Raw genomic sequence first — 14,588 nt, 5'->3', positions numbered from 1 at the left:
CTATATACATTCTCCCAGACTGACAGTGAACCATTGGTAACTACTTTTTTTTTCAGTACAGTCTATCAACTAGTTTTGCACCCACTTTATAGTAATTTCATCTTGACTACATTTCTCTAGTTTGTTTTGAGAATGTCATGTGAGACTGTCAAAAGCCTTACTAAAATCACTAGGCCAGTAGCCCTGTCAAAGAAGGAAATTAGGTTGGTTTGGCATGATTTGTTCTCAACAAATCCATGTTGGCTGTTCCTTATAACCCTATTATACTCCAGGTGCTTAAAAACTGATTGTTTAATAATTTGTTCCAGTATCTTTCTAGGTATCAAAGTTAGGCTAATTGGTCTACAATTCCCTAGGCCTTCATTGCTCTTCTTTTTAAATATAGGTACTATATTTGCCTTTCTCCAGTCTTCTGGAACCTTGCCTGTCCTCCATGAGTTCTCAGTGATAATCGCTAAAGGTTCTGAGAGTGCTTCAGCTAGTTCCTTAACTACCTTAACATGAATTTCATCAGGCCCTATCAACTTGAATACATCTAATTTATCTAAATATTCTTTAACTTGTTCATCCCTATTCTAGCTTGTGTTCCTTTTCCCTTGTGGTTAATATTATTTGTATTATGTAGCCAGTCACAATTAACTTTTTGCTTCAGTCTTCTAAGTATTAAAAACCTCAGCCTTCTTGGAGTTGTCTGTTATTAGTTCTCCTTCCCTGCTAAATGGTGGACCTATGCGTTCCTTTGTCTTTCTCTTGATCCTTATGTATTTATAGAACCTCTTCTTATTGCCTTTGTGTGAATTTTGTAACTCATTTTGTGGCTCAGACTTTCTCATTTTGTCCCTACATGCTTATGTTATTCTTTAGTACTCATCCTTAGCAATTTGTCCATGTTTCTACTTTTTGTAGGATTCCTTTGTATTTTCAGGTCATTAAAGCTCCTGGTACAGCCATATTAGCATCTTATTGTTCTTTCAATCTTTCCTTCTCATCAGGATAGTTTGCTGTTGTGCTTTTAATATTGTCACTTTGAGAAACTGCCAGCTCTGCTGAACTCCTTTTCCTCTTAGCTTTTCTTCCCATCTGACCTACAGTTGTCTGTGTTTGTCTTCTTTTTTTAAAGTCTCTTTTCCTTATTCTGTTACTCTCATTCCTTCCTTTCCTGAGAATCACAAAGCCATCATTTCATGATCACTTTCACCCACTTTGCCTTCCACCTTCAGATTCACAAATAATTTCTCCCTGTTAGTCAGAATGACATCTCAAATCTCACATGCGTCTGACGAAGTGGATATTCACCCACGAAAGCTTATGCTGTAATACATTTGTTAGTCTATAAGGTGCCACAGGACTCTTCGTTGCATATCTCAAATGGCTGTCCTCTGGTTACGTCCTCCACTTTCAGAAACGGGAAGCTGTCCCTAGCACATTCCAATAACTTTTCAGATGTTTTGTTATGTCACTGGTTTGTGTAATGATGACACAAACACTAAACATCAGTGAAGAGGAAGTGAAGAAGACTGACGAATCAGATTGCAACCACAGGGGCATGTACTTACCAAAAGCGGAATTTGCTCAGGACACCAGACAGATGGCCCTTTTATTTCAAAAATGTCATAGGGTCTTTAATGACAACCATTAGTTAGTATCTCAGATTTATAACTGATCCTAACAATGGCAAGTCCAGTAGCACATGGCCCCTAACGTCATGCTGGAGGATTGCTTCAATACTAATTCAAAGGGGAAAATACTTGATGCTTTTAAGTAGAACAGACTATTCTATAAACACAGACTAAGTTCTCTCATTACTTATTTCTCCCATCATAGAGGTTCTAGACCATTTCTTTCACATCTTACTAAGGCCAGAAATAAATGATCCGGAGGCTAAAAGTACAGAACAGTCTTCCACTCTTCCCATTTGCAAAACATTGGATAAAAAGAATCTAGAGCATGGACAAAGGTGGCCAGTATGCAAATACAACCCTTTGTTCTTGCAGGACTAGAAATCATTATTAGAAATAATGACATAAGAAGGGTGCCGTAGTCCTGCCATTGTACCAGTTTATGTAGGGTGTCTCTTGTTTTAGACCCATAATTACGTCTGCCCTCTGAAAACCTGTTATTTTACCTGAAGAAAAAAAGTGTTGATTTCAAAATCATACCATATTTAACACACAGCTGACCAGTAGAGAAGGATAATCCCACAAATACCTAAGCAAGAGGAAATACAATGTAGGAGTGTAATTGTTCTGCTAGTGTAGAATGTAGGAATAGTGTCCAGCAAGTTTATTATGGTTAATTTATTTGAATCACAAATAGTGACTCATAAAACTGAGCTTGTAAATAAATGTCTTTTATGGTAAAGAATGTAATCCTTCACCATTCTGAAGTTCCCTCTGCCTTATTCTGCCTCTCACAGGGGGGATGAAATTCAATAGCATTAGAGGGCCAGCCCAAAGTCTATGCACCCCTTAAGTCCAAATTATGCTCTCTCACGAGGCCTTAAGACCCCCTTAAGTCTCATTTAAGTTAAAGTAGGTCTGAAGTGGGACATGAGAGGTGCATAGGCCTTGTGATGACCTTCGGCACTTGGGAGAACTTCACTGAGTGAGAAAATGAGGAGCTGAGCTGAGCGATAATGATCAAATGTTTTCACAAGTAAATTCTTCGATACCAGACACAACAATTTTGTTTAGAAAATTATTCACAAAAGGCTATTTGACCTTCAAGAGTGTTAGTCAGCTAGCTATATTGTGAGCTCTGGGAGCCAGGGACAGTCCTCGTTGATTGTCTGCATGGTGCCTAATGCACTGGGGCTGTGATCCCACTCCACACAGTTAACTCTGGATGTCATCGTGAAAACATTCTGCACCTGTAGGTCAGGGGCCTCCAGGACTGTGAAGACTGTTCACATCGTACACCTGGCTAACTGCTGATCAGGCACCTGGCAATGTAAGCCCACAGCCAACTCATAAGGGGTGGATTTCTGCCCTCCATGTGTCTGGGGGCAGGTGGAGAGGCACTGGGCCCTCCTGGTCCTTCTGCTGTCTGGACAAAGAGGATAATGTCCAGGTTCCAGTGATCTGGTCCAGCAGCAGTGAAAGCCCCTGCTGGGCTACTGCCACACTAGGGTCAAGGTCTGGGTTCTGGAGTGCCCTAGCTGAGGTGCTCTCCTGCCTGGTGCACCAGCTGCAGCTGCTGCTAGCTAGTTTCCAGCTTCAAGTGGGCCAGCTTTGCCCCCAGAAGAAATTATTCTTGGATTCCTGAGTGGGTCCTGTCCCTTCCCACTGGTGTCCCCAGAAGAAAGGGGACTGGCTGAGCTGGGCTGCTCTCCCCTGATCCACCCCAGCTCCATCTGCTGCCAGTTTAATGGCTTCCAGCACCTTGACCTTGCCCTATTGAGAGGATTTTACTCCCTAACCCACATACCTGAAGCAGAGGGCCCTTGTGCTCTCCTCCTTGTTGCTACCTGGGTCTCAGGAGACCTCGATAGTATATTATTTATTTATTTGTATTAATTATGTGTTTGGAATAACAAGTTGCTAATCCTGAACACAAAGGTGTTTGTTTTTCAGGCTTGTGTCCTTAGTACCCTCCTTTAGGGCTGTGAAAGCTGGGTCACGTACTGCAAGCAGGAGCAGAGATAGAACAGCTTTCACCTCCGCTGTCTTAGAAAAATCCGTGGAGTTACTTGGTACTAGTGGGTCACCAATAACGAGATCATTGAGAGAACCGGCCTACAGTCTATGCACGCTGCTGGACGTTCGCAGGCTTTGCTGGCTGGGACACTCGGAGCACATGCCTTAAGACTGTCTGCCGAAGGCTTTGCTCTGTGGCCAACTTAGAACCGCCTGCAATGCAGAGGAAGGCCAAAGCTCCCATACAGCGACAAGGACAAGCAAGGCCCCAAGAAATACTGGGAAAATCCTGCTCACAATCGTTCCGTTTGGAGAAGCCGGGTCAAGGCCAGTACAGTCACCACGGAGAGCTGAGGCCCGCAATGAGCCAGAAAGCAGAGTATGCTTCAACTTCCATCTGGTGCGTGGACCTGTAGCCACTGTGGGAAGGTTTGCTGCTTGTGCGTTGGGCTTTTTTTATCATATCATTGCTAAGCACCACTGACAGACCGACTTTGTTGCGTCTCCTTTCATCTGTCAAGATATTGGACGGCCATATAAATTGTATTACAGTAGTGCCTAGGGGTCCCAACTGAGATGGGACCCCAGTGTTCTAGGCACTGTACAGACATAGATTAAAATACAGGCCCTGGCCTGAACAGCTTACAAGTGTATGAAATACACAGCCCTAGTTCTGCAAAGATTTACACTGGGACGACTAACAGGTTGAAAGTTAAACATTTGCATAAATCTTTGCAGAATTGAGGCCTAACTTACAACATTCACAGTTCAGAAAGGTATCTCCTAGTCCCTAGTGAGTATGCACAGTAGAAACTCGCTAGTTCACACTAATGCCTGGAAATTAATTTACAGAGCTGTGAATGCTGCCAATTGGCCAGTAATCCCTGTCCTGACTAGCAAAAGTACTGACTGACAATGGGTGTCAATAACAGATGCACCTGAAGTGGGTACTGAAATATCCACAATTTAGTTAGGTATAATCCACATGTATATCTACACTTGAATGTTTAGTTGTGTTTTAACATGTGCTAATTAACATGTTAACCGACAAAGACTATAAATTCTAGAGTAGATAGGACACAGACACTTATTGCATGTTTGCTCAGTGTCTGACTACTTGTGTTATTGTTTCCTTGCACTCTCCCATCGGTGCGCCTGTAGGCTCCTGTCATCTTGTCTTATACTTAGATTGTAAATTCTTTGGGGCAGGGATTTTTGTTTGTTTCATGTTTGTACAACGTCTAGTACAATGGGGTTCATGGTCCATAGTTAGGGCTTCTATAGTCTACTACAAAATAACAATAACTGGAGTGTGCCATCTTGTTAGTTAACCTGTTAAAACATGATGGAAAATTCAGCTTTAGATGGATCCTAAGTTTAGTGCCCTTTCAAAATCAGTGAACCGGTGCAGCTGAACACAGCTTGGCCTTGGCTAAGCTTGCAGGTAAACACCAGGTTTAGCTGGCCCCTTGCTGACAGCCTTTTTCATGGATTTTTCCAACTGTAGACAGGGCCTAAACTGAACAGACAGGACAGAGACGCAGAGAAAACCACGGCCAGTTTGCTTTAAAATAACTGTTTGAAGCTGCCCTGGCTTTGGAATAGTTAGAACAAGTCCTGAAAGGAATGGATTAGTGGCCAAGAGGCAGTCAAAAGGGGGGGGGGGGTCTCTACTACCTCGAGCTAGCACCTTTACTTCTATAGCTATATGCATGCATATGGTTAATTGCACAAGCAGAGAGACAGAGAGTGGGGGGGGGGGGGGGATCTTAGCTTGTCATGATGACTTCAAACAAGCTCCACCCTGCAGCCCTCCCCGCCCCCTTTCTCCTTGTCACACATTCGCTCTTTGCGGTCATTGGTGGGGAATTGCCTGATGCCTCTTTAAATCGCCTCTGCTGGCTCCTTGTTTCAGGAAGTGTCATAGGCAAGCAGCCCCAGCTCCTCGGCTATGGGAGGCGGAAGTGCCTCCTAGGTAAATTGGAGCAAATTGCAATCGATCTCCAGCAAGAAGCGGGGTTAAACCCGATATTTCCAGCGGGTGGATGATAAGAGCTCGGAAACTTTCCAAGGAGCTTTGGCATTACAAAGGGAATAACCCTCCCCCACCAGCAGCACCGCCAACGGCAGGATCGGGATTATTATTATTTTCTTAAAACAGTCTCGTCTCCAAAACCAAAAAGCATCCGGCCCCCTACTCCCCGCAAGTCTCTTGCCGCCCCCATTATCTGCCTAGGAGCTCGTGTTTTCGGTGCGGTGGGGCGGGGAGGGGGCAGTCCTGCAGTCTGAGCTCGGAGGCAGACTGAGATGAAATCATTTGCGGTGGCCCTAGCATGGCATCTCTCAAGAGTTTCGGCCGGGCTGGGCAGAGAGAAGAGGAGGAGAACGGAGACCTGGACCGATCGCTCCAGCAGATGCTGCGGGCGATAGTGGAGGAAAGGAACCGCATTAACATCCGCCAGGAGATCAGCGGGCTGGGTGAGTCCCGGGGGTGCGGGGTGGCGGCTGCTGCTGCCGCCTCCTCGTATCTTCCCCCTGCAGAGCGAGCCGGGAGCCAGGGGAAGGGAGTGGGTGGGGAGCACCCGTCCGCAGAGCGAGCCGCGGGGGAGGGAATAAAGTTAGCCCTGTGCCTGGCGCCTCCTGCAGCCCGCCCGCCCGGAGCGAGCGCACCCGCGAGGCGCGGGGAATGCAGGAGCTGTTTTGCACCCCGCCCTGGGCTGAGTCTCCCCCATCTGATCCCACTGCTCGTCCGGCATCCGAAGCCCTCCGCTAACCATAATAGCCAGGACTCCTGCTAATGGCTAGGGCAGGTTAGAAAGGGCAGCGCTTGCTTCTGTTCCTCTAGCATCGGGATATTTGTAGGTCCCCGTTAGCAGTGGGTCTGTTGGTCGGTGGAGCATTTCCTACAGGTACAAAGAGGCTGAGGGGGGGAAGGGAGTGTTTCTGGTGGCTTATTACTATGGCCCAATATTGAGTAATTCCTTGTGATGCAATAAGGTAACAGGTTTGAATTACTACATGTTGTGTATGGTTTCAGAGTAGCAGCCGTGTTAGTCTGTATCCGCAAAAAGAACAGGAGTACTTGTGGCACCTTAGAGACTAATGCTCTAATAAATTTGTTAGTCTCTAAAGTGCCACAAGTACTCCTGTTCTTTTTACATGTTGTGTAGTGTGTGATTTCTGTAGGTTTAGTATACCACACAAACCTGATCCGTCTGTGAACTCCCCTACCTCCAGTCCCCTTTTTTTCTATCACTGGGTGGTGGTTAATGGAAACCGAAAGTCCCTATTATCAGAAGAAATGGGTATCTGCTTTTGTATATGCATTGGTTAAGTGATGAGATAATCACATCCTGTAGAAACAATCCACTGCAACCTGTAAGAGAGTCCGAGAAACAGCATTTATCTTCTTATCTCTTGGAAGAATGGAAGCTTTAAGACGAACAAAGCTAGCTGAGTGCCATTGCTTTCCAGACTGCAGTGGGAGCAGGAGCCTTTTTTTCATAAAAATCCTGTAGACTAAATCAAAGTCGCTTGGTTTGTAATATACTGCCAGCCATAATTGCTACTGGGAGCCTGTTGTGTGCTCTAGGGCTATTGTATTGTTCCAGAAATGGGCCTAATTTTAATCTAAGTAGGCTAACAACTAAAGAGATCAGTTCACTCTATTGTCTGAAACGCCCTTGGAGGAAAATGGTCAAAAGGCACAATATGGATAAACTAATTTTTTAAAATAAATATTTTTTCCTAGATCTTGGAACACATACCAGATATATACTTTTTCCCCCCGGTTCTTGAGATCACATGGCTGTCAAATGATTGATCCTTTTTGTGTAGCTTTTTTTCCCGTATGAATCAGACACCTCCCTTTTCTGAGTAGGTGATTTCATACTGCTTGCCAGGTCTAGTAATAACACAATGACTTTTTTCTTTTTAATCAAAAGATTTTCTTCCCTATTTTTAGCTACTTAGTATTGACTAAGAAGTAAATATTGAAAAGAGCTAATGTTACTTGAGAGGAAATAAATATTGCTTAATCCAGTTACTGGGGAAATGTGTTGTGAAATAAGAGTCCAGGGTTGAAATCTGAGTAACCTACAAACTTGAATGCAGTGAAATTCTTCCTTAACCTAAGTCTCTCATATTATGAAATAATTTGAATCTGGTTAGGTTAATGGATAGAAACTATAACCGTACAGTATTATGAGTAATAAGACTAAAAGAAAAAACAGCTGCTATTCAACAGATGTTCCTAATATGAAAAACTATTTCAACCTTATTTTAAACCTAGCTTGAAATGGTATTTGTGCCTTGGCCCCGATCCTCGTATGAGCTCCATGTGGTTGGACCCTGTGCCAGTATATAGTGCACTACAGGATCAATGCTTTAGATTGTAAGTCTCTGAAACACTCACGGCCTTCTTTTATTTCCAGGTGGCCTAGATGTGTGGTTGACCTTCCTCAGCACACATACAAGGCCCCAACCCTCTTCATTTTTAAGTCCTTCTTAAATACTTACTTCTATTGTGCTACTTATAGTGAATCTCCTTGACTTGCATTGAAAATCCCTTTTTCGTTCCTCTTCCCTGACCTCTGTATTACCTGTGCGTGCATCTGCCCTTATGCTGTGATCTCCATGGGGCAGGGATCATCTCTTATTGTATGTGCTTCATGCATAAGTGGGCGCAGTCACAAATAAATAGGATAATAATCATTACTACATGTTTCTACAGCATCTAACATAATGGGGCCCCAATCCCTGACTGTAGCCTCCAGGTGCTACTGTAATAGAAATAATGGACAATTACTGATCAGCATTTGGTGTTTTGCAGTTTTTATTTGGCCTACATATTTATTAATAGTATAAAGTTAAAGAGATACTGCTAATTAACTTTGGGACTGATAGTTAAGTTTGTTGAAAATGGGGACTTAAAAAAAAAAAGTCAACATTTTTATTACTATAAGTTGTAGCCAAAATGCTGTTTTTTAGTTGGTGGGAGGGAGATTGAAACATTTGCAATAGTATGAACCTCAACACCATGATTCCGCAGCACTGTCTTGAGAGAAGTCCCATTGCATGAGCTTGGGCTGAGCATATGAATAGCACTTGTTGGGAATTTTTTAGCTAAATGTTTTATAATCAGAAAATGCCAGTTCTTTGAAATGGAAACGTATCTTGGGAAAGGGTCAGTTTTGACAATTTTTTTTTTTTACTTGAAAAAACTTTCGCGGGGGAGGGGGAAGGAAAGAGTTTTGGAACTAGTGAAACTCAATGTTTTCTAAACAACAAATTCCAGTTATCTGGCTTGAAATGGCTTTTCATTTCAAAATTGAAGCTAATTGTAGTATAAATAAATAGTTTAAATCAAAATGAAACATTTCAACTGACCAAAATCAAAAATGTTTTCAAACTACCTTTGTGAAAATTTTGGAGATTTTAACTTTTTCATCCCAATTCGAAAACCATTTCCTGCCTAGCTCATCACATGAGTAAGGGGACAATCTTGCAAGTTAGCATGCGAGGACTAGTTAGTCTAATGTTAATGGGAATTGTGCAGCTCAATCACCGTGTTGAAAATGTGACCCTACCAATAGAGATACTCCTGTTACGTCTAGATTTGTTGAGAGAGATTACAAAGTTATACATCGATAGAGAGGTTCTGGTTATATCTTTTTCTAGGACATTGCATTTCCGCACTTTACTCTAGGCTGCAAAATTACAGACAGACAAACAGTGGGAAGACTACAATGGCTTACAGTATAGACCTGCCACATGGCATGTTTGTGTTGAAATAGCCATGATATTGGACCTCCGTCACCATGGCGCTGCATGAGCTAGCCCAATCTTCCATATATATTGCTGCTCAAAGCTTAGAGTGTCTCATCAGGGCGCAGTGGGAAGAAGAGAGAATGGATGCTCCATGTACCATATTGTATACTAAGTTTTCTTATATTGAAAAGCTTCCTTGCACAGGACACTCTTAATTTCAAGCACCATAACGAGTTGCTTGATGTATGGCATTTGTCACTAACTATAAATTAGTTCCTGTTCTTTTTTTCCCTCTTTTCCTTTATTGTTTATGAACCCTTCCAAAATCCCAGTAGAAATCTCAGAAGTCAGGAATTTAGACTATTGCAAGTGTAATCCCATAATTTAAAAGCTCAAGAAACAGTTTTAATGATCTTTCATAATAAAAGCCAAATTCTGCTCATTTTACTTGTCTCTGTAGTCATAATGGGCTAGATCTTCAACTGCTATAAATCTGTGTAGTTCCACTGAAGTCATTTGGAGGTATCCCAGTTTACCCTGTCTGAGAATCTGATTCATTGATTTCAGGGACTAGTCCCTGAAGGCTTGATCCTGAAAATTGCTGAGTGCTCTTAACTCCCATTGACTACAACAAGACTATATAATAGCTCACAGAATTGGACACACTCTCTCTCTCTCTGGCTCTGTTAAATGGTGTTATTCATTGAAACTAAACCTTTTCAATTTTGAGTTGGATTTTATTGCCAGGTTTTTATAGTGCAAATTACTTCTTCCTAAAATCTTGCAGTTGGTGTATTGTATCAATTCTCATTAGACATCCCTAAAACAAGTGTCTTCCCCCATATTGAGGGGAATCCATCCCTTTGTTGTGTGAGTGTGTTACTCTTGAAAGTCACTCTAATTACAATAGGTCTCAACTGGCTGTTAAGGCGTTATCCGGTCACCGAGTGTATTATACTACCACAAGGCTTGCTATGAAATGGAATTCACTAGAGTGTTTTCTGTGGCAAAAAATTATTTCATTTGGGAAATAAGAACCTTGCCCCATGTTTTACTTTGATAATAAAGCATGAATGGTGGCAGGTTCTGCCTCAGCTTCTTTGATTAAAAGTTCAGAGTGGGTGGAGAGGCATAAATCTTGTGTTCTTTTTTTTTTTTTGGATCTAGTCAACAGGAGCACAGAGTTGAAAAGTTCCATGGCTCATGTTGTTTGTCTCCTGTCTTTCTCTACCTCTTGCTATGTTTATCCTCCTTGAAACATTCATTTGGCCACAAACGAGCGTCTGAGGAGACAAAACAGTTTTGGGTTAGAGCTCTGGACTGGGAGGGTTCGTTTCCTGTTTCGCCTATGGCATCTTGTGTGAAGTTCGGTAACATGATTAACTTCTCCGTGCCTTGCTGTCCCTCTAACAATACTTACCTTACAATATGCTAAAGAAAGTACTGCATTTGAGATCCCGGGATGGAAGGTGTTGTTTTAGTATAAGGTAGTATTATAATTAAAATTACTTTTGCTAGGAAACAAGAAATAGACATTTGAATAATGTAATGATGAAATGCGCTGTTGCTGACCAATAATAGACCAGTGTAATACACAGATGGTCAAAGGTGGGAAAGGCCCAAGGAGCCCCTTTGCCTCTGTTGATGTGTATGCTTGGATAATCCAGAGAGCCATAAAAAAGCAACAGCAAGTAAACAATCTAAAATAACTTCTCCCAGAGTACTAAATCTTAAATGTAGCGGGGCCTAGAAGAAAGGCGGCTGGATCATGCAGTGGGCCTGCTCCTGCTGCTGTCAGGGGCTAGAGCAGGGGTCGGCAACCTTTTCAGAAGTGGTGTGCCGACTCTTCATTTAGTCACTCTAATTTAAGGTTTCACGTGCCAGTAATACATTTTAACGTTTTTAGAAGGTCTCTTTCTCTAAGTCTATAATATATAACTAAACTATTGTTGTATGTAAAGTAAATAAGGTTTTTAAAATGTTTAAGAAGCTTCATTTAAAATTAAATTAAAATGCAGAGCCCCCCGGACCAGTGGCCAGGACCTGGGCAGTGTGAGTGCCACTGAAAATCCGCTCGCGTGCCACCTTCGGCACGAGTGCCACAGGTTGCCAACCCCTGGGCTAGAGAACCCTTCCCTTTTCTGTGTCTCCTGCTAACTGAGGGAGGATCAGAAGCTCTCCCATACACTTCTGACTCACAAGAGAGGAAAACAGGATAGGGGGTTACAGTGGCAAAGTGGGAGGGTATGTGCTTGGCTTGGCTTGGCTTCAGAGAAGCATCTGAACGTCCTTAAAATTGCCTGTCAGCAATGTATGAAGTCAGTGGGGTGATTCTCATGCTCAAAAGACAGGCAGGTGCTTAAACACTGTGCAGGGCTTGAATAAGTAGAGCTTTGGTCTCTTTCTGGAAATTGGAACCTTGCATGCATTAAGTGATAGGCTGTTAAGATATATGGGTGTCGGGAAAGAAGGGAGTAAGTGTAGAGCAGGTGAAAGACAAAGGGAACGGTTGGAAGAAAACTTGGTCAAACTGAAGGGAACAAGGGGAGGTAGAGAAGGAGATGAGGGTAGAAATATTGGCAGACATGCCAACTCTTGTGAATTTATCACGAGAACATGATTTCTAAGTAAAATTAAGCCTCACTCGTGATCTCACGATAGAACTCTCAAATGTTAGAATCCTGACATTTGAGAGTTCTATCTTGAGATCATGAGTGAGGCTTAGTTTTACTTAGAAATCGCAGTCAGCCACGTGTGGCCAGGCTCCCGCTGTCAGCCTCCTCTGTCCCCGCTGCCGGGGGCTGACAGTGGGAGCCCCTCCTCGCGGGCTCTGGCTATCAGCTCTGGGCGGCTGCTTCCCTGCCAGCGTGGGGAGTGGGAGAGGGGACCCCACTGAAGAACTCTAAGAGAAGCACAGGTGAGGTTGGGAGGGCTGAAGTGAGGAGGTGGGGGCTGATGGTGGGTTCTGAGCAGTTGGGGTGAGTGCTGGGAGGGTGAACTGAGGGAGGCAGGGGGTTCATGGGGTAGGGAGCTGAACTGATAGGGTGGTGGTGATGGGAGCTGGAGGGACTGAATTGAGGAAGGGTTGTGCGGGGACAGAACTGATCGGGGAGCTGGGAGACAGGATTAATTGTTGGGCAGAAGATGGGTAGATGTGGGGGTGAGAGCTCCTGTAGCAGGGGCCAAAATCACCTTATCCAGTACATGTTGGACAGTGGGCAACACTGATTGTCACGTGCACACATCCTGGGTATGGGCAGGGGTAGTTCAGAAATCAGGAGATTGACCTAAAATACACCATATAATCTTTTTTTTTTTTTTTTTTTTTTTTTTATTCATGTCATGATTTTTTTGTCAATCTCCTGATTTTGGGGCGGGTCCATCTAATGATTTTTGATCTCTTGAAATTGGCAATCCTGTATTGGGAACGGATGGAGTTATACAGTGCTGGGAAAAGTGAGACCTCTGAACTTAGAACTCTTAGACACTGTGCAGAGCCCGGAATGGATTTACAACTTATGTACCCCAGGCACAGCATCTTCAGCGCCCCCCCCTGCCTATAGCTGACCTTCGTGTTTTCTGTAAAACATGAAACAAAAAGAAATATAAACACGGCCTCCCCAGGAAGGCATGAGACCCTCTGCCACATACAGCACTCTTAGCTTCAGCTGGCGCGCAGCCCACCCGCCCCAGGCAAGGCGCAAGTGGGGGACTGTACCCAGGGCCGGCTCCAGGCACCAGCGCAGCAAGCAGGTGCTTGGGGCGGCCAACAGAGAGGGGTGGTACGTCCGGGTCTTCATCGGCAATTCGGCGGCGGGGCCCTCAGTCCCTCTCGGAGGAAAGGACCTGCTGCCGAATTGCCGCCGAAGAGTGAAGCGGCGGCGGTAGAGCTGCCGCCGGAGTGCCGCGGACCGTGGCTTTTTTTTTTTTTTTTTTTTTTTTTTTGCCGCTTGGGGCGGCAAAAACGCTGGAGCCCGGCCCTGACTGTACCTGTCCCCAGGGCGAACAATCCCCAGGTGTCTCCTGTCCCTCCCGCAGCCTGGCGCAGCAGTCATGCTCCAGCTCTGCCCATGCAAGTGAATAGGGCACCGGCCATGTCCCTACCTCTTCCTCCCCGGCACGGGGCAGAGGCAGCAGGGTGGCCAAGATTGGGAAGGGTCTTGGACACTCCCAGCACCCTCAGCAGCCGCCCCACCCGGCCATGGCTCACAGCACCCCCAGGTGGGCTGACTCGGACGCTCACCCTGCCCCAGCCCCACACACTGGGTGGCCACCAACCCATGCCAGGAGCCCGGCCATCCGCAGGGCAGCTGTATGTATTTTTAAATTTAACCCTCTTTTAACTTCTTTTAACCCTCCCAGTCCAGAGCTCTAACCCAAAATTGTTTTGTCTCCTCAGAGGCCCCTAGAACGCCGGCACCCCAAGGAACATGCCTCCTGTGTCTAATTGGAAATCTGGCCCTGTGCAAAGCCAGAGCCTAATTCTGCTCCCACCATTGCCAATGCAGGATCAAGCCTTTAATGCAGGTTCCCATCCAGCATGACATAGCATGACCCACCCTTCACTGCATCTTATAACCCTTCTTGTAAGAGTGCTATAAAAAACCTCCTGGGCTCTCAGGAAGGTGATTATATCTATTTGTTACACTGGCTGCTGCGTTAGGGAGAACAGTAATCCAGGGTACAACTCCAGGGCTGAGCTCCTTGGAGGTAAATAACCTTTTTATGGCAGTTCATTTAAAATTCCATTTAGTTTGTTTATTGTAAGAGCCCCATTCATGCTGTTGTAGTTATGGGCCTGTCATGCTTTCCATTACAAACCAATATTTTCAGGGAGTTTATAACTCAGCCATAAAAATTAGCCTCCGGTTGGAACTTGACAGACATGGTCTCAGGCCAATAATAAGATCTTGTCCTTTTTTGTTGTTGTTTACATATCTCTTGATGTTGGGTTTTTTGGTTTCTTTTCTTTTTTTTTCTTTTTCTTAAAATTGCCTACAGTGGCATGTGGCCCATCTCATCAGAACATCCCCTTCCCTAAATTTATCTTCGCTGAATTTGGAGCACATACTCTGAGTGCAGAATGAATTTTCTCAGAATTTACAAGGGAGTCTGTTAACTCAAAAAGCAATTAACATCAATTAAAAATGGAGTCCTTTAAGAAATTCAGCATATGTATCAACC

At 44.2% G+C, this 14,588-nt stretch overlaps 1 protein-coding gene across 2 annotated transcripts in view; it reads left to right on the top strand.

Moving 5' to 3' along the window:
• The first annotated feature begins 5,554 nt into the window (after positions 1–5,554).
• The window catches only part of KIAA0930 (KIAA0930 ortholog), a 145,137-nt gene continuing 136,103 nt past the window's right edge, over positions 5,555–14,588 (top strand). For both annotated transcript variants that reach the window (XM_065416957.1, XM_065416965.1), the window contains exon 1: positions 5,555–6,113. In XM_065416957.1, the coding sequence (XP_065273029.1) occupies positions 5,969–6,113 (145 nt within the window). In that variant the 5' untranslated portion in view covers positions 5,555–5,968. The remainder of the gene's footprint in view (positions 6,114–14,588) is intronic.

The sequence above is a fragment of the Emys orbicularis genome, chromosome 1, assembly GCF_028017835.1.
Source record: "Emys orbicularis isolate rEmyOrb1 chromosome 1, rEmyOrb1.hap1, whole genome shotgun sequence".
NCBI classification, from domain to species: Eukaryota; Metazoa; Chordata; order Testudines; family Emydidae; genus Emys; species Emys orbicularis.
The sequence above is the reverse complement of the archived record's forward strand: the minus strand, read 5'-3'. Positions and strand labels throughout refer to the sequence as shown.